The following is a 23,524-nucleotide window of genomic DNA, read 5'->3' as shown; positions in this document are numbered from 1 at the left end:
ACTATTCCTAAAATATCGCAGAAATTACCATTCTCTCATCTCACATGCCAAATTAGTTCGCTACATCACTAGAGCTCTGCTGCTAGCCCCATGTTTTCTAATCATCAGGATGTATTATGAGAAGCACCAGAGTATTAATCTCTGAATAAAATACCAACACAGCATTTATTCCATAAGCCTGATGCAATCATATTTTGAACACTAGTATCTCTAACTTGCTAATGAGAAAATTAAAGGAATGTGTTGAAGGGAAGGAGGAATTGCAGCTACAGGAATTGATCTAAGGGTGCAGGCTGACTACTGCATTATATACACTCTGTTCTCTCTATGAAAGTTACTTTAAAAACTTTATATAAACTCTAACCCTCTACTTATTTGCTTCTAAAACAAAGTGCTCAGCACTAGTATGGAAACATAAGACTCATTCGCATTACTATACATCCCAAACTATTAAGCATGCTCAACTTATTCTGAACAAAATTTCCTCTAAATATTATGATGATGGTGTAAATGAGGTACTGACATTTGAGAATATCAGGATTACAAAGCTCAGCTTAGTCACAAATTCTATTACAAAATTTAACAAGTGCAGAGCAAGGAAGATGAGGTAATTAATTTCCTCTCACCAATCATCATCACCAATACAGAAGCAAAAAAGAAAAAAAGGAAGGAAAAAAGCCAATAATGCATAAACAGTAACTGTGAGTTCATACAGCAAAGCTAGAATGCTAAACATTTAAAGCTGAAGCTGGAAAGTGAGAAGCAAGAACCTGGTTATGAAAGATTATTCCTTCTAAATTTAAATAAAGGCAAACCTCCAACAAAATAATAAGAATAATGTTTATCAAAAGTAGTAAAATAAATTCCATTGCTTTCACTTAAAAAGACATTTAAAAACCGGCTTCCAGGAACCAAAGTACAAACAATTTTGAGCTGAAATTCAGTCCTTACAACATCGTTGTCAGACTCCTAAAGACTAGCATGACCAAAATTTGAGCAGATGCCATTTTATACAATCAATACATAAGCAGCTCTCTTAAGAAAAACAAAATTCAAACTGTCTGAGAGGCAAAAATAAGCTGCCCTTCTCCCTATTATATACATGGAACATTTCATTTGGCTGCTCTAACAGTGAACAAATTTATGTTTACAAACAGTATTCTAGAAATAATTTTCTTTCATCATTTTGGCAATCTCCATAGTTACAGCACAATCCAGACAAAACTAGAAACACCCAAGTTCCAATGACTCCAACGGTTAAGCATATACTTGAATTTCTCCCCGTAAGATCAATGGTACTTAAGTTTAAGAGATTATACTCTTAGTATAACAGCCTTTTTCAAGAAGTCTGAACTTCAGTTTTTCATCCAATGAAATTGGATGATACTAATAAAGAATTTAACCTATTTTTAAAGGGCACCCAATCACTATTTGCAATATGAAGAGGACTGACTATGCAACTGGAATGTATTAGGTCAGTGGTGCACAACGTCTGGGGCCCAAGGGAGCACATTGCCCCCAGTCCAAACCCATGGGGGATAGCGCACCCCATCCCTACTGAGTATGCTGTGCCAGCCACCAAAATTGCAGCAATTACACAGGGAAACAACACATGTGGGGTGAGTGTATCTTATTTCCAAACAGGATCACACTTTTGGGAACATGATCTTGCCTGTAAACAAGGCACATTCTCTCTGTGTGCCTTGTTTGCCTGCAAAATAGCTGTGATTTTTCCTAGTGGAACCATTCCAGCAGTGGCAGGGCAGGGCAAAAATGGTAATAGAGAGTTGCATGCAGCTTATATGTGGCCCACTATGTGGATTATACATTGTTATACAGAATACTGCTAATAGCTTCTCTGTGCTTTCTATGAATCATTACGTTCTCAAGGTCAGTCACCTTTTAAAACATACAAAATTAATTAATAGACCCGAGTCTTAAGTTAATTGAATGTCATTATGACCATAGTTTCTTTTAACATTAGCACCTATTTTCTATTATTGCAGTGGGAACCAAAACTGCATTTCATTAGCCTGAGAAGAAATGTCTAGATGGACAAGAATGGAATTTTGTTCAGTGTTTATGAGAACTGCTTGAAGTTTTGGGGTGTTTTTTTAAAGGAAGATACAAGGTACATTAAACTTCTTGAAGTCACAAGTGAAACAATCTCAAGGTGTCTCTGCTTTGATTTCAGACTTACTGAAAGGGATATTGCTTGTCAAGGGAAAAGATGTGCCATATCTGGGCTGGCTCACACAGCATGCACTAAAAGAAATTTAGGTTGTAAATCCCTGGACTGAGTTGTTAATAAGTAAAAGAGCAGAGCTAATACTTTTTTAAAAAAGGGGGAAGTTGTCGTATTAAGGCAGGGCAAAAATAAGACTTGGATGTATTCAGCGAGGAGGAAAGCCTCCCCGATGAGCACCTCCCCGTCCTCCCCGAAACCCTCCTCTGTCCCCCCGGAAATTTGTTCGGTTTCTCTCTCTGCCCCTTTCTCCTCGGCCAGCTGAAATTCCTCCTCTTCCTCCACCCCTTGGTGCGCCACCTCCTCGATCTTTTGGTGGTGGGGATTTAGGCCGGAGTCTCTCAATCTCTTCTGTACAGCCAGTTAGGTCAGAATTTGGAGCTGTGAAGTAGGACGTGTAGGTTTCTACATTGAAGTTACTGTTTGTGAGTGTGGGTCCCACAGTTAACCAGCCTAAGAAAATAAGCAGAAGGCAAATAAGAGATGCACACAGCTAGATGCCTTGATCCTTTCTAGAATGAACTAATGCGATGCTACATAAATTTAGCATTAGACATATTGTAGGAATAGAAGCAAAAATTATTATGAAATACAAACTACTAGGCTTGGCAGCAAGATGCTAAAGACAGAATTTAAACTCCCATTGCTGAACACTCTATAAGCCGGTTCACGCCTAATAACCCATGGGTTGTTTAAACCATGGGTTGTCAGGCCTGAGTGGTAGCAAGCAAATTCAAGGTCTCCAGTGTGTTCCTCACTTCCGCTTTCAATTAACAACCTACGATTGCTTTGTAGGTTGTTAATCTGATGTCTAAACTCAGGTATCATGGTAAGTTAACTCCGGCATGTTTAGGGGTTAAACATGCCAGAGTTAACATAACAACAAATTGTAGGTTAATTCTAGGTTGTTTAACCCCTGATCAACCCAGAGTGCCTGGATTCAGATGTCACACTATAAATGGAGCAAACGTAGTTGCTAACTGAAAGTGGAAGTAAGAAGCACACCAGAGGCAGCATGCTCACTCATTCCCACCCATGATTTTGTGTTATGTGCAGTATAGCAGCACTGTGAGCAGAGAAGCAGGCAAATATACCATCATCAGTACTTTTCTTGACGAGGTTATAAACTAATTGTCCAATATCCTAACATTTTCTTTCTTTCTTTTTTAAGAGTCCTTTTATCTGTTCTCCTTAAAATGTGAGCTGCTAAGAAGTAGGATTTATCATTGTTAGAGAATGCCTGATTCCTGACCAGAGGATAGAGGATCTTATAAATCTAGCATTTTAGAGCTAGAGTAACGCTCCCTACATTGATACAACCAAACAAGTATTCAAACTATAGCATACTCAAATCTTTATTTATACACACTTCTCTTCAGAAAGCTTTCTTCTTCCTTGTGATACCTTGCTAGCATTGGGAATATCTACCTATCACTTCACCACTTAAGGTCGACCCATTTTGCACAGAAAAGTAACACAAATCATTCTTTGTAACAGGAATTCAATTCTGGCTCAGACTGAGATGACATTAGTCATTCTAGTTAACTACTCCCTTCATTTTATCATCATTTATACCGTATTTCTTCGATTGTAAGACACACACTAATTTCAGTACCACCAACAGAAAAAAAGCTTTGATTCTAAGAATAATAATTGCACCCGCAGTCCTAAGATGCACCCCGTTTTTAGAGATGTTTATATGGGGGAAAAAGTGTGTCTTAGAATCAAAGAAATACAGTATATCTAAACAGCCTGAGACTTGCAAATAAAGGTTTCCAATGGGGAGAACTAGCCTATGTGCTAGTGCAGCATTACAATTTCAAGATCAACCCACTAACACTGAAATCAGGAGAGCATTTCAGCCTTGCTGCACACTGTTCTGTCTCTAACCTTAAGCTTGCTATACTAAAAATAATAATTAAAAAAAAACGTTTAAGAGGTAGAATGAAAAACATTGTAATAATAACGATCTTGCAATCTTTCTATTACTAATAGCAGTTCTTTAGCATTTATGTTTGATGCTCCAAGAACAAATTATTAACATTCATGTTTTACAATCCAGATATCAGAAATTTACTTCTTGCATTCACATCCTTAAGTTCTTATATCAGGTTAATGTCTAATGTGCCTTAACACCCACAACTCCAGCATGTTCGCAGTCCACTCAACCTGATTAAGTAGGGCTGAATTCATGCCCTAATGAATCAGTGAGTCTGAGGGAGAAGAGTAGATTTTGTGTTTTGCTGCTATGGACTACCAAAGCTATTCCTCTGGAGTTTCACCAACTCCCATTATGCTTATAAAAGTTTAATCTCTTATGAGAAGACTTCAAAAAGATGATGAAAGGACTAACCTGGCCGGATTGTACTGTCCCGTCCAAAGAGGTGAAGCCGTCGTCTCCCAAGACAAAAATGTTCAATAATGTGAAATATTTCTACAGGTTTCTCTATGTTGCCAATTTCTGGCTCTTCCGTGATAATTAAGTCAATATCAACATTAGCATGGATAAAGTCCCCATCTGTACTACGGCGGACTGTTCCTTTGATGCCCATGAGGCAGTGTTCCTAAATAGAAACAAACAAAAAATAAGTTTTGGGAAGCTTCTCAGGCAAAATAAAAATAAAAAGCACAGAGGCATGATTACATATGTATAAGAGAACAGCATGTTTGTTTGTTTTTGATGAGCAGAAGTTTGCTAGCAAGAAACTAATGCAATAAATGGAGATGTTCTATGGAATATCCTAGTCACACATATGTAAAGAAATTAAGCCGCAGCAAAAGCACGAAAAACCCCTTTTACAGAATGCAGTTATTTCAGAAAGCGATTCTGAAACGGAGGTGTTTGCTACAAAATCAGTTACAGTATGCTGCAAGAAAGCAACAGAAGTCTGCTAGAATGGGAGATAAAAGTTCAAGCAAAGCAAAGTAGCAGATTTTATAAATCCACTGTCTTAAACTGGAAGTCAAGGCTGTCTCCTTTTGCAGCTTCTCTCCACAGTAACTGGTGCTAGAGCAGGTGCTTGCGCTCTACCAGCACATTCGCTACCTCTTGCAGCCCAAGTCGATTGGCAGAGAAGGGGGATGACGATAGTGAACCGTGTCAGCTCATGGTGTGTTGCCCTGGCTTATGCTGGAAAGTGGGAAGAGATAGAGGGACTTGAATGCTCAGCACATTATTCTCTTATGCTGAATGCTTAAAATGTTTAGGATATATTGATAGTATCAATGTTATGGAAGCAGGTTTGGAAGCCCTTTCAGCAGAAGAGCAAAGTAAAAATATCTAAAATAAATACTGACACTGTGAAGGTTCAGGAGAAGGGAGCAGCTGAAGAGATAGGCAGATGGAGGAAGCAGCAGTAACAAACCCTCTCTCCAGCTCAGAGCTCAAGAGGAGGGCAGAGGTTGAGGAACTTCCATATGAGCCTACATATCTCACATGCATAGCTCAACACAGATCTCCTGAGCTTGGGGTGGGGGCAGAGAGGGAGGAAAATTTCAAGGCTCCAGAATTCAGCATGACATCCCTCCCTCTGGGACAAGCCCAAATCTTGGTTGTGTACCAAGAACAGCCAATCTGTGTGGACCCCTGCATTCACTCCTCTTTCATCAACACCTGTCCCCTTAGTCTTAGTGCCAACGCTCAACTAGCAGCTAAGACATTGTCCTTTTTTCTTTCTTTTTTTACTCTAGAGTATGTCCAGGATTCCCAGTCCAGAGTGGGACCCTGGTTTTTATAAAATCCTTTCCTGGCTTCAACAGGTAAGGTCCACATCCACAGTTACTCACAGTTTCTATTTAATATATATTTACATTCCAGATTGGTGGTGGTGGAAATAAGAAATTTCCCAAAAGTCTAAAACATTTCCAGTTTTATACAGCTTCTCTCCACAAACCCAAATCTTCTTCAGAGGTTCACTGCAGTATGCTATGGAGTCATTATTAACTGGCTTAGATAACCATGAGAACAGCCCAGTGCTTATTAAACGAGCAAAGAGTGCCTTTTCTTTTTTAAGGATAAAAATGAATGCAAGTGGCTATACGCAGGAAGTCTACATAATTCATGCAAGATTACTTGTGGGTTGTGCAGATTAATCTGGTTTTGGAAGAACAACACCCAAATGGGCAATTTCCCCTGGATCATAAAATGCTGATTTACTGAAGTCACCAGATGGTTTTCACAAAATTGCAGACATGAATGAATAATCATTTCCAAATCTTCAGCACAAGCTGTAATTCCAAAAAAACTAGAGAAAGAAAAATGACCATGTGGTCCATTCACACAGATTGCAATTCTCATTCACTGTAATGCAGCCGCCAGTGATATAGCACTGAGGTTTACATAAATGATGTACTGATTTAAATCAATGTTAGTGCTGTATTAAAAGTTAAAAAAAAACAACCAAGGCAATACTCAAGGCCATCAAGAAAGTCATCAATCAGGAAAAAACTGGCATGCCTGAGCAAAAGCAGAATACAAGTAAACATCACTGTCAACATGTATCATTTCGCACATTTTCCTCTTCAATATTTTGAAAAATGAATAAGAGTAACAGAAGCTATTTGAGAAAGAGGTACAATAAGTCACAAATAAAGATTACAAACAAAGGACCTTGCCTCTAAGATGTCACATGAGGCCTATAATAATCACTCACCAGGTAGCTGGGGGAGTAGCAAGAATTGCTTCCAGACACCCAAGAAGAGAAGGCGCACAACCCTGGAAGATTTGAGTTACCCCATCCTCCCACATGCCATCATAATGTCTATCATAGGTATATGTGGGTAGAAATATGTTGGCAGGCTCACTGGTTGACCAGGCCGTGTTATGGGATTTAACAAATTTCTCCACAACTTTGTTCTATGCACAGCTGACCTAAGTAATCTTAGCCATCCATAAAAAAAAAATCTATTACTAATGAACAGATTGGTATTTGTGAAAGTACTACTAAAATACTGTGTCCTCAGTTCCTTACTACATTAAGCATATAAGCAAATGAAATCCAGGTTGTTGCAAACTCACCATAGTTCTTCCTTCCTGTACTTTAGTAAAGCACAATGGGCTTAATCCCATTTATTTCAGTGGATCTACTCTAATTATTACTAAACCTGAATCCATCCCTATGCATGCCAATGAAGCTGTATGAAGGAAACCGTCTTTAAAAAACCCACCAACACCAAGGACCCAATTACATTATAAGTATATGCAACAAATCCTGATGCTGCTTTTCCAAGGGAAAATCTATCTCAGGAGAAAGCAAACTGGATTTAAAAAGGCACAGGAGAGTATAGTTAATTATAGCCCAATTGCTGCCATGTGCAACTGCTTTTCCCTAGGGAAAGCACCCATCAGATTTTTCTTAAACCTGTATAAAATATGCTAAAGCCCTAAACTAAAGCTACACCTCTGGAAACAACAACAACCAGGCAGCCCTAATGGCATTTTCCAAGGACAGCAAGCCTTACACAATTCGCTCTGCACTAAATTAATTTCTCGCCATATCATTTCCTAATGACATTCTATCAAACAGAAAGTAATCTACCACCTGCCCTTCTCTAAAACGATTGCTCTAGTAAGAAGCAGAGTTGTCTAAGCAACTGGTGTGGTTCCAATGGAAAATGTATTGAGCTCTGTAAGGGAAGGGAACACAATCTAGCAACATATTTGATTTACATTTCAATGAAGGGGTCTTAATAGTTAACAAAATGAAAGTCAATCACATTGCAGTCCCAACTATAGCAACAGATTGGCACAAAGAACACTATACAAGGCATTCTACCCCTCTTCCATCATCTCTCTGAAGGGTGACAGAAGGGTAAAGTATTTCTATGAAGCTTTACCCTATCTGATCTGCATTTCAATAAGATGAGTGAACAACAGCATTCAAAAGTTTCCCAGAAGAACTTCATGAAGCTGTTGGATGCAGAATACTTCAATATTTACTCAGAGAATACTTCAATATTTACTCAGATGGAATGAAGCGTCCACAAATGTTAAAACTTAAGTAATTCATTTTCTAAAATCATTATCATACAAACCCACTTTTAAAAGAAAGTATGAGAAACCAATTGATCTGCAACTGTTTCCCTTAAACTAGAGAGGGTGGAAGAAATTCAGTCGAAGTTGTACCTTTGTTCTTTGAAAGACGGCCTTAGGGTCCAGAGTCTTTGTCTTCCCAGGATTGTTTTTATTGGTTTTAATCCAACAGATATCTTCACATCTCCTATAACCCCATTTGCGCAAACACTGAAATGTTCAACAAAGTAATGTAAGAGCTTTGTACAATGTACCAAAGTGCAGGAACAATGAGATAGATCCAGATTGAGGCACATGCAGAGAACCTAGCAGAAGCAAGCTTCTCTGACCCTCCTTCCCACAACAGCCCCAAATGTTACACAGAGGACCCTGCTGAACGGGGTGGGCTGTGGCATGTGTGTGAGGTTGAAGTGATCTTCCAAATTTCAAGCAAAAGCGCTTTTCATGAGCTCTGCTCACGGAAGGTGCCTCTGCTTGATTTTCACAAATCAACCCGAACGCCTAAATATGGATCCAACCCAATGTTTCAGTTATGACATACACAAAAAACTCTTCCTCACGTTTGCAAATTTCAATCAAATCCCAAGTTTTTAAGAAATTCCTCCACCAAGAAATGTCTATATCAGCCTTCCTTGACATCTGCACTGCAATTATTCTAGGTGAGACTCGATTAAAGATTATTCATGGAGTACGCCATCTAACGGAAGTGGTGTATACACTACTGCCTACATGTCTGCTGCCATTGTGTAGATGCATCAGGATGGGTCTAAGCACACACAGCAAAATTCTATGCATATTGACTTTTCCATTGTGTTTAACGGGGATTATGCCCTTGTGTGTATAGGATTACAGCCTTACAAGTTTCATGCACTATTACAATTCTATTAGTATAAAAAGCTTGCATAAAACTGAAGCAAGAGCAAATCAGATCCCTACTCTCAAATACTGGCAACAGGTGGAAGAAATTATTGATTTCACAGGAAAAGTAATATTTAGGATAGCGTCTGTAATGACTCATTCAACAAAAAGTTCAGACATCAGAATACACCCTAGTCCTGGAGAAATAATGGAAGACCTACACTACAAAGTGCACAGTATTTTTCACAGGTGCTCACCTGGAAAATAAGGATTAGCATCCAGTTGATTTTATATCTGCTTTAACCCATTACTAAAACAGTAAGAGATCACTTAAAATAAAGATCAAGAACAGAAGCCCTATTCAGGTGTTATGAGTAAGCCCAACATGCAAGCAGAGTGGGGCCATGCCAAGAACGCCATCCTCTGGTATCCACACATACAATGTATGTAGGAAGAGGGCCTTTGCACCAACAGCTGAACGTACAAAAGCCGTAGCCTTGGACGTGATGTAAGCACAGACACCACAGAAGCAGCTATTTGCCATGTGTGACCATTATGGGCAGAGCTATTTGGTGGAGCCCTGATCACACATTGGGCTTATTCATAACGCCTGAATAAAACTAGATCCATCTTACAAGTCCTGAGTAATTATGTGGCTCAATATCATGTAGAGCATCATCTTACCATTCTGCCAAGATCCAGGCCCTCCCCAGAACCACACCAAAGAAAGGCAAATGATCGTGAGGCAGCAATTTCTTCGATGTCTATTTTCATAATCTACAAAAGGCAGAAAAATGTAATGTTTGCAACAGAAATATTTAATATGTACAAGGGGTTCATCCTGATAAGCTGTCTTTCAAACAAATCACTTAATTCCCTACTCTGTCCTCAAACCAGATTAAAATACTTACAAAGCCATTCCCTTCTGTTTTTGTCATGTACATCCTTAATTTAAATAGAAGTAAAAATATTTAAATGAACAGATTCAGTTCAGTCCAGGCTAATATAAACCATATCTGTTGTATTGTGGGATTTTTACTGGCTTCAAATAAGATTTACCATATTTCTTTGATTCTAAGACACACTTTTTCCCATATAAACATCTCTAAAAATGGGGTGCATCTTAAAATCACAGGTGCAATTATTATTCTTAGAATCAAAGCTGTTTTTCTGTTGGTGGTACTGAAATTAGTGTGCATCTTACAATTGATGGCATCTTACAATCGAAGAAATACGGTAAATCTATCTTAAAAAGAAGCATTTTTACTTTCCCAGTGTATAATTCCATTTAGCTAAAATATTTTAGCTTAGTGCCATTCATTAATTTTTCAAGCACAAAGGACAGTGTCCAATGAAACTCCTATACAGAGTAGATCCATTGAAGTAAATGGGCCTAGTCTGGGTAGGACTACCATTGAATACTGCCCAATGCTACTCTGCTTCACTTTATTTTATGTGTTCACGCCTTCTCAGAAACTGCCGTAAGCATATCATATAATTAATACATCTTTCATTTCCACTTTCAGAAAAAGCATGTAAGTGTTAGAATAGGGGCAGGAGGGGAAAAATCTACTGGAGAAAAAATGCATAGCCATAATTAGCTACAGATGCAGACAAGACTGCTGTCCCACAAACTGCAATTCAAAAAAAAAATTTCCTCCCAAAATAATTGAATTAAATTTAATATAATAAAAGGGGTAAGGAAAATGCTCTTTTGGTTCACGTTTCCACTGCATGACAGCTTTCCTTAATCATAATTAGTCTCATAATTGCCTGGGACATCACATATATTATTTCCCAATCAATTTATTACAACCAGGTGAGTGTAGACCAACACTCTGTTACAGCTGCAGTTTGTGCTGCACAGTATATTAGCTGGATGGCAAAACTACAGAATTGGGTAATGTTCACCTTTCCTGCTTTCAAGGCTTAACAGAAAATACAGGAACAGAGGAAAGTAACTCATACCAAGCCAGACCATTGGCCCTTCAATTTCAGCATTTGGACTGACTGTCGGCAGCCCTCGGCATTTTCAGACAGAAGGCTTTTCTGGCCCTACCTGGAGATGCTGTGGGAAATCCCATACCCTTCCCTAAATGTATTTTTCCTTATTAAAAAAAAAACCTCTCAACATCTTTAATATTGTTGCCTTGAGTGCTATTTCTTGGTAGAAAGGCGGGGTTTAAATCAAATAAATAAGTAATCGTTCAGGCAATCAACAAGTGGCATCTTTCAACCATGAATAAATCGCTACCAGTTCCAACCAATTCTTCAGTCTCACTGCTAGCAAGAAGCCTATTCTAGGAAAAGATCTATCTGTCGGTGTTTATTAGGTAACCTTGCTTATGTCCTCAATAGCTTCAAAACTGTATGAGACAAAGAGTGTAGATAAGATTACTTTAGAAGTATTGGAGAATGGCAGGAGAAGAATTTTCTTGTGGTTCCACAGTCCTAGCTTTTTAAAAAATGGTGGTGGTGGATTAGGACAGACCATGACAGAGGAGAGACAAATTGGAGGATACTAAGAGAATCTGGCAGGAATCCATTGCATTGTAGAGTGGTGAGTTTTTAGCCACTAGATGTTCACAGGGATTTAAATTTGGGGGAAAGGGTTGGATAAGACAGGTTAGGAAGACAAACTAAATATCTAAAAATGTATTAGGATGAAAACCTATGTATGTTTTGACAGAAAAAGTCCCACAAGTCCCAGCTGCTCCAGCCAGCATGGCTGGCTGGAAAAATATCAATAAGATTGCAGCCTTAATGTCATCTTTTCATGTATCAAACTCACATCATCCCAAGTCCAGCACTTCTCATTAGCTGTAATGCCAGTCTCCCTGTAGTATTCTTCTAGCGGCGGTTCCAAAAGAATCACATCAAACGTGGACTTGAGTTCACGAAGTTCAAAAGCCTCCAAGTCAGCTTGTAAATACCTATCCACACAAATGAAAAATAAAACTGCTTCAATCAGTGCAGTATTTTCTATGTTGATAATTTCTCAGGGCTCACTATCTAACAGGGAAACAGATCCTGTACAACTTCCACATGTTGACAAAAGTATTTATCATTTAAGTATAGAAATAGCAACACATTCTGAGAACACAGTTCCTAGAGTGAACCTACCCAAAAATAGTATTGTTGGTTTGAGTGTAACACTTCAAATTTGTAAAATAACCCTAACACAGAAAACGAAGTCTGAAACCTGATCTGGCTACCATTATCCTATTAATTTTTACAAATATTGTTGCAAAAATTATTAGTTGTTAGATGAAAAATCAAGTTTGTGAGCACTGCATTTTGAAATCAGCACATTTTAAATTAAATTTAAATGTCAATTTCCCAGTTTAACTCCAAAATTCCATCCAATGACTTTTCTAAGGCCTTTTCTCGCAGAAAATTGATCAGACAACTAGCATGATAGCTTTTTAAGAGCACTACAAAAATAAAAACAATCCTTACTATAGCTGATTGGCACAGTATAATGTTCTCTTCTCTTACTGACTTATTTACCAGTTTTAATCCAGAACTGGTTGACTTTACGTATTTGTACTTATTTGCAAGTGGGGGAGGGATCTGGGGGTAGTTTTCAAGAGTAATCACTGCCTCTCAAGAAAATCTGGTTTTAAATACACCAATTAAGCCACCAAATCAAATAACCTCAGCAAAATGGATAAATTCATTTGAAGTCCACATAACTTATTTTATAAATACAACCCAAAAATAGAACATGCAAATCTTAAACAGGTGCTGAAAGAAAGGATCGTAGTTAGCAGTCAGCTGATGTTAAGCCAGTCTGGAGAAAAGAATCCACCCCATTAGATGTACTTACATAGGGGGAGTGTTAGATTTAGATATTAGCTCATCCTTCAGCCTGATGAGCTCCCGGAGCTTTGGATATTCTTCAAACCTGTCTGCTAAGCCTAAGAGGAAAACATGCCAGTTGTATGTTACAGAATGAAACTTTAATGCCTTTTCGTCTGGTCACAGGGAAAGAGGCCTGACCTATATGATACACCCTCTAGCATGAACAGTTTCCTTTAATAAGGACTTGAACTCAATACCACAATTACACCCAGTCCTCTACCCAACTGCTAACAGTTTCAGTGAACAAACAACTTCAAGAACTATGACACATATAATCTTAGACTAGATCACAAAGGCAATCTATCCTAAATATTTCTGAATTTTTTTTCAACTATACGCTTTTGTTACTCTTTTACATACCATATAGAAGGATGACATAGATAAAATAAATAATAATTCCTAATTTTAAAAGATTTTCCTGTTGTGTGCGTGTTTCAAGCCTGCCATCATTACTCATAATAGAAACTCTTGTATTGTGGACTGATTTAGTACTGGAAGCCTCTGCATGCCTCATGACCAATTAATTAGAGTGTTTGTTGCAGTGAGTGTTTAATGCCTTTTGGTCTGGTGGAATGTCCACTATATTATTAGGCAAAGGACTGCCTAAAATCTAAATTTTGCTATCTGTGCGTAAGATTCTTGGAGGAATTATAACATTTTGCATAGCTTCAGCCCAATCACAATGTGCATATCATATAAATATAAGAAAAATGTTAATTTCTGCAAAAGAAATCATACAACAAATGATACATTGTATTCAGAAGACAGATAAAAATACCTGAGATACAATACTTTTTCTGAAATAAGATGTTTTGCATTTTTTTCAGAAGTCAAAAGTAACTGTAAAACAAAGTAAGCTGTGTTGGTCCAAAAGGAAAAAAAAATCCAAAAATCCACAGTCAGAGCAATACTTTTATTAGGAAAAGCCAAATGTGCACAGAATTGTGGGCAAGCATTCAAGACCTCCAGATCTCTTCATCAGGCAGGCACAGAGAGGTGAGGAAGACAAAAAAAGCTAACTTGATGTTGAAGTCTGCACAGTCAGAGTCTTAAGATGGAGAAGAAGGTACAGACTCACATAGGATTATGCTAGGTGTATATAAATATAAATATAAAATCTTGTTGTTACTCAAATTTGTCTAAACACATTTTAATATTCCAAAGCCACCACTCATTCTGCTGGCATTACATTAATAGACAGATTTGAAAAGATCTGTCATTCCATCTTTTCTCAGGGAAACACTGAATAAAACCTCTTTGAACCGGCATACTGAAGCCATACAGGAAATATGAAACACTTCTCTGCTAATTTATGTTTGTCTAACATACCCACATCTCTGATGAAGTTCTGAGGTCTGTGTCCAGTATCAACAAAGTGCTGGCAGTAATCATTGTGAGGATTTAAACTTTGGGTCCCCTACAGGAAGAAAAACAACCAGTAATAAAGATTGGGAAGATGACTTAGATCGTGTATACACTGTGTTGTTTGCACATGGAAGATTCAATTCTATGCACAAGGTTTGGCTAGATTATCTTCTGGTCTTTTCCAAACCACTGATCTATTATCCTAACTTGCTAGAGTGAAGGACCTCCTAATACATAAAATATTTGCTCATCTCTTTTGCAACAAAGAATACATAATTTGAACACTCAAAGTTGTGTAATTGCCTTTAGTGGACATGAAGCAGGCAGCTAACCAAACAGGATAGCAATAGTTTTTTAGACAAGCCGTTTTGCCTGCTTTCAAAAAGCTATCATATTATTTTGGACTACTGCAGGTTTAGTATTTGCAGCTAGTCACGTGGCTTTAAAAGAATTTACAAATTAAATTAGCTATATGAGATCTTTATGAAGAAACTTTTATTAATCCAACAGGGATGTTCAACTCCTAAATTTGCATTTGCAGTTAGTTCAGCTGCAAAACAATGCAAGGTAAACCAATGTCAACACTGAGGTACATGAATTGGTTACCTTAAGAAAAGTACTGGAATCTTTGTAAATTTCTTCTTCGTATGGCAGATTCTCTTCATCTTGCTGAAGTTCTACTTCATCCTTTGGAATAAAGCACATTTTATATGCATGTAGGGACAGGATGATTCTCTTCTCATTATCATTCTGCTTCTTAACGAAGGAAGAAGTCTACGAACATCAGCCTCCTGCAACACCAGATCACGACTAGTTCCAATGCAAGTTTGGGAAGACAGAACACGATCTGATGCCCCTCTTTGTCGTAACTGAGGTTAATGAAGCACTTACTTTAGCCTCCGTACTTTAAAGAGGGACAAGGTCAAGAGGTCAGAAATGAAACTTTTATACCTAATGCATTTGGATAAAGTGAATTAAATTGAAGCTTAAGTGAAGCTGACAGACATCACTAGTTAAGGACTCTTCATGTTTAGTTATGGCTTTCCAACTGTCAGTTGAGCTACTCTATCGAGCAGCCTCCCTCTATCTGGTGCCCTCCAGATGATGTGCTTCACTGCAACTCTCATCATTCCGAATACAGCAGGGCCAATACCAGGTTTGGGGAAAGACTATTGTAGGGGTGCAAGACTCTTGCAGCAAGTTTGGGGAGGAGCACAACTGTTCGGACTTTGGGAGGATTCCACAGCTGGCCCTGTCAGAAGACAGGCAGCTCATTTCCAGGACTGTCATACTCTCCCCTCTCTTCCCCCTCCTCCAAAGCAGAGTCCTGGGATCGGCAGGGTAGAGGAGAGATTACACAAGTGGGACAGGAAGTTCTAGTCAGAAACTCAGCAAGCAGCAACTAGAAGAAGAAAGCACTCAGTTTCTGTCCTCCAGCAAGCAGACTGATATTTATTACCTACTTATCTTCTGCTGCATTCTAGTCCAAGAGTCCCAACCTCTCGAAGATGCTTCCCCAATCCATATTTTCGGGGAAAGAAGAGGGTGGGACATTATCTATGTTCCAAGGGAATGAAAAAATGGAAACACCACCATTCCAAATACACACAGCTGGAGAAGGAAAGCAGCACTGCCAAACATGGGGCAGAGGAGAAAGAGAGAAGGCAGAAAATGCAGTAGGAGGTCATATTTAGAAGACAAGCTCAAATTATTTGCAAAACTCAAAACTAGAACAAAACTCTTGGTACTGAAGCAATATGTGGCAATATTTTAAAGGTGACCTTAAAACAGCTATTTGATCCTTCCCAAATAACGTCAGATGAAATGCAAAATACTTAAAAGTGGAATGGAGCATCCAAAGGCATGATATTCATCTGACATAGTGACCAGGATCAGACGACAAGTCGTATACATGCAATCCCTGCTCAGGTTATACAAGGGTTGTTTAGTCCTAAAACAGATCCTGAATTACGCAAAGGTTGTTTAACCCTCACAAAATCCCTGCTCATTGGGTTTGCACGACATGACAACCCCCAAGCAAGGGTGCGAAATTCAAAATGGTAGCTGCACACCCACACACCCACTGCAGCCTGTTGTGCTCTGTGAACAACCCCAATGAGACTAATACCGAACTCATACGGAATAGATCCTCATGGGTTTATTATTCACTTCCACAACCCCATCACTAAAGAAAACAAAAGTGATTCCCTCTCACTTTAACCTTTTGTAAAATAATTGCATACACTTACAATGTAGACTATTTTTGCCTTTCAAATTCCTCTGCCACAGAGGTCACAGAATCATAGAATAGTAGTGTTGGAAGAGGCCTATATGGCCATCTTGTCCAACCCCCTGCTCAATGCAGGAACCCAACTTAAAGCATTCCTGACAACTGGTTGTCCAGCTGCCTTTTGAATGCCTCTAGTGTGGGAAGAGCCTACAACCTCCCTAGGTAATTAGTTCTACTGTCGTACTGCTCTAACAGTCAGGAAGTTTTTCCTGATGTCCAGCTCGAATCTGGCTTTCTGTAACTTGAGCCCATTAATCCATGTCCTGCACTCTGGGATGATCAAGAAGCGATCCTGGCCCTCCTCTGCATGACAACCTTTCAAGTATTTGAAGAGTGCTATCATGTCTCCCCTCAAGATTCTCTTCTTCAGGTTAAACATGCCCAGTTCTTTCAGTCTCCTCATAGGGCTTTGTTTCCAGACCCCTGATCATCCTCATTGCCCTCCCTTGAACCCCCTCCAGCTTGTCTGCATCCTTCTTGAAGTGTGGTGCCAAGAATTGGAGGCAATACTCAAGATGAGGCCTAACCAGTGCTGAATAAAGGGGAACCAGTACCTCGCACGATTTGGAAGCTATACTTCTATTAATATATCTCCTAATAGGATTTCGGTTTTTTGTAGCTACATCACATTGTTGGCTCATATTCAGCTTGTTATCTACAACAATTCCAAGATCCTTCTCGTTGGTAGTATTGCTGAGCCAAGTATTCCCCATCTTGTAACTGTGCATTTGGTTTCTTTTTCCTAGGTGTAGAACTTAGCATTTATCCCTATTAAATTTCATTCTGTTGTTTTCAGCCCAGCACTCCAGCCTATCAAGATCACTTTGAAGTTTGTTTCTGTCTTTCAGGATATTAGCTAGCCCACCCAATTTTGTGTTGTCTACAAATTTGATAAGCATTCCTTGCACCTCCTCATCCAAATCATTAATAAAAGTATTGAAGAGCACTGGGCCCAGGACTGAGCCCTGCTGTACCCCACTCGTTACCTCCCCACAGTTTGAGAAGGTTCTATTGATAAGCACTCTTTGAGTTCGATTGTGTAGCCAACTATGGATATACCTTATAGTTGTTCCATCTAGCCCATTTTTAGCTAGTTCATTAATCAGAATATCATGGGGCACTTTGTCAAAAGCTTTGCTGAAGTCAAGATATATTATGTCCACAGCATTCCCACACTCCACAAGGGAGGTTACCTGATCAAAAAATGAGATCAGATTAGTCTGACAGGATTTGTTCTTGACAAATCCATGCTGGCTTCTAGTAATCACTGCATTGTTTTCAAGGTGCTTACAGATTGACTGGTCCTTAAGTACCAGAGCAGTTTAAGTGGAAAATGTTGTCAGTGCTCAGTTTTTTTAAAAAATCTTGGTTTAAATTGTTCTCGCTCTTAATTGACAAACTGCTTTCTGAGCTTGGAGAAAAATCAAGCAGCAGCTTAAGAATACATTGGGGGGTGGGAGGAGACAGCGAGAGGAAAGAGGAAGAATAATACCTGGGAAAAACATGAGGTGTACTAGCAGAGGGTGCACACACTTTTCTGGATCTTAGAATCATAGAATAGCAGAGTTGGAAGGGACCTACAAGGCCATCGAGTCCAACCCCCTGCTCAATGCAGGAATCCACCCTTAACTACTCCTTGCTTCTTAATTGGATTTTCCTGAACTTGACAAAGTCAGAGGTCTCATTTTAATAGATTTATTATTTCACATTGTACTTGGAGCTATCACACCTAATAAAAAAAGTTGGCAATGTTCTCCTATGTTAAGACAAGCTTATGTCACTAGAGATAAGGTTTTAGACAGTGGCTGGATATACAACTATCAGTGTAATATGCTGTAAAGGCATGTTTTTTAAGATTGTAAGCCTGTGGGCAGGCAATGTCTTAAGAAATATTTTTGTATTTTATTCTCTTCCCAGAGACAGTTATCAAACTATTCCCAGGTCTTGTACCAAAATTACATTTTAACAAAGATAACCAAGGAGGGTTCTTAAAACTTTAAAACCGCTAAATTGTGCATTGTGGCTTTAAGTATTAAGGCAGGTATTGTCAAGGTACTCTGAAAATTTTAGACTTATTATAGAGATGCTTTGCAACATAATGTCCCAGATCACTGAATTTAACATAACTCCATTAGAAAGATTTGGAACCATATGTTTCCATTATAGAAAGACCTGTTATTTCATCATTCACTTACCTTATATTCTTCTATTTCTTCTTCATCAGCTTCTCCTTCATCTGGAAATTTGCGTTTGGTATTTGGTGCCGATGTATCATAAGCAGCCCTGGAAATGTGAAAGATCATAGCATACTAGTCTATAACACATTCCATAAATAACTTGGTTTGAAAAGTTTCCGCTACTTATTTCTGCCTTTATTTTAAGATTCTGTGTTGGTTCCTATGTCATTGATTTTGGCATCTCATTGGCTTTGACATCATGAATTCCTTTTTTGGGGAGGGGATAGGAATGCCTCAAACAGCCTCAATGTTGAAGCAGGTTCTCTCTCTCCTTCAACTGATAATGAAAGGACCTTTATTACTGCTAGTTGATGGGCTAAACTTCTGAATGGAATCAGAGGTGTGTAAGGGAATAAAGTTAAGAGATTATTTTGTTTCCTGAATTGTACTTGTTTATGTATCTTTGGGCTACTGGGAATTCATATACAAGACAACTTTCTTGTGTGGATTCTCACTAGTCCAGAGGTAACAGCAGTTTGGAGCCCTGTTCTATTTGCTAATCCATGGCCTGGCATTATATACGCACTGACCCTTTCTGTATAGCCATATAGATGTTACTATTAACTACATTAATTATATCCTGAACATGACAATTTTCATATTTTGCAGGGCATCTCATTCAGCAATACAAAGGAACTCCCAGATGGTATGAAGGTTTGCCGTAAGTGTAAACTCAGGCAACAACCTTTAAGATGCGTTCCTATGCACGTTTAGACAGAAAAAAGTCCCAGCACATTCCAGTCAGCCACGTAGGACATTTTTCTGTCTAAGCATGCCTGGAATTGTGCCCTTAGAGAACTTACTAAGGCCACTAAATAGGATTGTAAATAATGTTCAAAGATCATACTGATGAAGACATCATCTTATTTTTCAATTCCTCTGTGCCAACAATGGAATCTGTTTCCAAATTTTTGCTTAGAAATGGAGAAAAGAATAATAATTAAAAACTCCCATTTTTTAACTAGCTGGAGACTTGGGAAAGCGTTGAAAGGTTGGAAAACACTGACAAGTGTCAGTTCAAAACTTAAAAGCAAGAGGTTTTTGATGTACTTACTCCATTCAAAAATGTGAGCAAATTAAACTATATGAAGCCTGTCTTGTCAATTTCCTTGTATGTTACCTACTCCACTTCAGTGCTCCCTTTGACAGCTGGAAAGTACAAGGAAATAGACTGGCCAAGACTACACATATCAGATGGCCAAATCTGCACTCTTGAGAAAGACTGACAAAATAATAATAATTTTCAAAAATACAGTCCCATTTGCTAAGTTTTGATGCACTGAAAAGAGTGAACGAGTAACAGTCCTTCCAAAGTACCGTTTTGGCATCAGTGGAGGGGCAGACACTGGTGAAACAGGCTGGAGGTGGCAATGACGAGATTACGAAGAGTGGCATGGTTTTTTTGTCACTCTTGCCGAACAGCTCTGTAGCAACTTGGCTCAAGCTATGATGCCAAGTTCGGAAGTCATGACAAGCCACCCTCAGAGCACTATCCTAGACAACCCAACTACAACTTGGTTTCTCAGCATGGCTTGTGGGGTGTAGACATCACATAATCCACGCTGATCCTACTGTGGCTCGGAAATCACTGTGACTTATCATGACGTGCAAACACAGTCTCTTCTCTGTCAATGAAATGCTCTCATTATGAGAAATGCAGACCTTTTTTAGAACAAACCTGCTTGTTTCTCTTGTTTCAGCAATTTCCCTCTGCTCATCCTTGCTATTCAATACTGCACCAATGCTATCAGCACTTTCAGCTCCCAACTAAAAGTGCAAAACACAAAGGAATCATTAGTAAAAGCTTCAATGTAAGGGTAGCATACTTTCACCATTTACAGCAAGTTAAGGATGTCTAATTATAAGGGCACAATCCTATGGCTGTTTAGATGAAACAAAACAAAACAAAACAACTCCCAGCATCCTCCAAACAGCCATGGTGGCTGGGGAATGCTGGAAGAGGTAGGGCTTCCTTCTGTCTAAACAGTCATAGGATTGTGCCCTAAAGGGATTTAAAGACATCCTTTGTTTTTCTTGAAACACATTGTTTAAAGCCCTGTGGCTGAAATGAAATTCAACTGATGTTAATGCGTGCCAAAAAGGAAAATGTCCTGGGCACAGGTTATATATTTACATTTGTGAATAAAACTTCTGTATTTTGAATTTTCTAATGCAGATCTATCAGGGTCCAAAATGCCTTGGATTATAACAAACATTTTCCCATTTACCCCATTGTTTTTCTATTTTAGGTGGTCTAATTTGGTGGACCCGTTTGTTGAATTAAAATTCCTAGTCACCTATGCTGACTAGGTGAGATTAAAAACAAGGCTGAGCTAATGAAATAGCTACTTAAAATGCAGAACACAACTCTCTAGTTAGAAGATTCACTAAAGGCAATGAGTACACTTACAGCCCCAAACTGCGCTTGCTTACACAGAGAGCCAGTGTGATGTAGCTGCTGGAGTGTCAGACTGGGAGTTGGGAGATCTGGGTTCTAGTACCCACTCGGCCATGGAAACCCACTGGGTGACTTTGGGCTAGTCACAGACTCTCAGCCCAACCTACCTCACAGGGTTGTTGTTGTGAGGATAAAATTGAGAGGAGGATTATGTACACTACCTTGGGTTCCTTGGAGTGGATAAAGGCAGGATATAAATGAAATAAATAAATGAATCCTACTGAATTCAATGGGGCTTGTCCGCCCTTGCTTTAGGGCAACAGAAACACCATCCCCATGTATATTTGTAAAAATGCCTAATCATGTGCAGGGCGCTGTACAAACGCAGAAACACGCTCCCAGGCTTCATCCCCATGGCGACGAGGAGGCGTCAGTAGCCCCCTTTGGGGGCCACGAAACAGTCTCCGACCTCCCGCCTCGAACTTTACGTCACCACAGCCCGCCAATAATAATCACAATGCTAATTGGGGAAGTGCCCTATAAGACTCCATTCTCCTCACCCTCGGAGCACAGAACGAGCATGCGCGCCGCCACCGCCGCCTTTTGGGGAACGGCCAGCGCAGCCTAGTAACGGCCAAGGCCAGTCCCCGGATGGCCGCTCGCTCCCTATTTGCCTACCTGCTGAGCCAGGAGCTGCCGGCGCAATTTCTGTCGCTCTCTAATCTCCTGCAGGCGGCTGTTCATCCTCTTCCAACAGACGCGCCCGTTAAGGAGCCTCCGCCTCCTCTCCAGCGCACACTTAAGACGACACTTCCGCCTCCTCTCTGGCCAGTACCATAGACGTAAGGAATTGCCAGTACATGCATGGGGATGAATTCATAATGCAGAACTTGGAAACTGAGCGGCCATTCTTGTTGAGGGCAAGGCTGCATCTGGGTACTTCTTTGTTGTGGGAGTGGGGGGGGGGGGGAAGGGAGGTTTAAGTGGAGGTTCATGCAAATACTTTAGAAAGAGTTAACATGAATAAAACAGTGTTTCAAACTGGCTTTGGCATTCACATTTTATTGCTTTTCTTTCTTTCTTTGGCTCAAGCATTTTATTTTTCCAGGGTAAATATTTCCCAACCTGGTGTCTTTTAGTTGTGTTGGACTACAACTCCCATGATTCCCAGCCTGAACGGCCACTGGGCATGCTGGCTGGTAATCATGAGAGTTGTAGTCCAACACATCTGAAGGGCACCCCAAGTGATCTACATTCCTGCCACACAAGTATGTAGAGAGCAGCAGATATGCCATCTAACAGACAGATGCAGTTTGTGATCATTCTTTTAAAACAGCAAATTTACAGAAAATCTATTCTAAGTGTAGCTGTCCATTAAAGGCCACTATAATACAATCTTGTGCATGTTTAGTAAATACCACCATGAGCAATGGGGCTTACTAAGTATATGTGGATGGAGTTGTGCTGTTAATTTCCTACACTTCATGGTCTTTACTTAAGGAAATTCCAGAATAATTCTTTAACATGGGACAGATTACTCTCCTGCATTATTAGGTTTTTTTAGATTTTTCATTATTCATAACAATATTTTAAATAAAATGGAAACTTGAAAGACACTAAAATTAAAGCAAAAATATGTTTTGACAGATATGTCTAGTATTTCTATTATTTATTTGGTGCCATGACTAAACCTGACATTTTACAGAGTATGACAGAGATAATTTGGTGTCCAAATCAAAGAAATCTTATTAAGAACACACTTAAAAACAATTTATAATAATTACATTAAAATAAATATAATTAAGAAAAGTGAACACAGGACATATGTCCTATTCAGTTCTGTGAGCACATGTATACTATAGATATAATTAGCATTCTACTGTCACAAGTATTTGACAAAGTAGAAAATGTAAGTTTGCCCTAGTATTGTAGATTATCTTTGTTTTACTGAAAACCACTTCAGAGTTCCTTTTACACCAATCTTAAACACTATTCATGTTCTCAAAGAGTTTTGACAGGCTCTTGATTGTTCAACTATTGCTCCAGCAATCAAAGAAATGTGGACATGCCAAAATTGTTACAAACTTCCTGGAGAAACATTGTACTTTCTGGAATGCCATCAAGTTGTTCATAGTGAGACAAAAGTGGAGCCTGAACAAATAGCAGCAATTTTAATTTTCTGCTCTTTCCCCAACCCTGCCACAAGAGCGTTCAAGCACATCAGATCACATGATCA

The 23,524-nt window shown here is 39.1% G+C and overlaps 1 protein-coding gene across 1 annotated transcript; it reads right to left on the bottom strand.

Annotated features, from left to right (window-relative positions):
- Positions 1–826: 826 nt before the first annotated feature.
- On the bottom strand, positions 827–22,082 carry METTL14 (methyltransferase 14, N6-adenosine-methyltransferase subunit). Its single transcript, XM_063135382.1, has 11 exons — positions 21,967–22,082; positions 20,569–20,657; positions 18,849–18,936; positions 14,970–15,050; positions 14,328–14,415; positions 12,964–13,054; positions 11,926–12,067; positions 9,819–9,911; positions 8,370–8,486; positions 4,599–4,809; positions 827–2,698 (listed from the first exon to the last, which is right to left on the bottom strand). The coding sequence occupies exons 1-11, from the start codon at positions 22,030–22,032 to the stop codon at positions 2,394–2,396; spliced, it is 1,371 nt and encodes a 456-aa protein (XP_062991452.1). The 5' UTR covers positions 22,033–22,082; the 3' UTR covers positions 827–2,393.
- Between the last annotated feature and the right edge of the window lie 1,442 nt (positions 22,083–23,524).

This window comes from Elgaria multicarinata, chromosome 10, assembly GCF_023053635.1.
Source record: "Elgaria multicarinata webbii isolate HBS135686 ecotype San Diego chromosome 10, rElgMul1.1.pri, whole genome shotgun sequence".
Taxonomy (NCBI): Eukaryota; Metazoa; Chordata; class Lepidosauria; order Squamata; family Anguidae; genus Elgaria; species Elgaria multicarinata.
The sequence above is the reverse complement of the archived record's forward strand: the minus strand, read 5'-3'. Positions and strand labels throughout refer to the sequence as shown.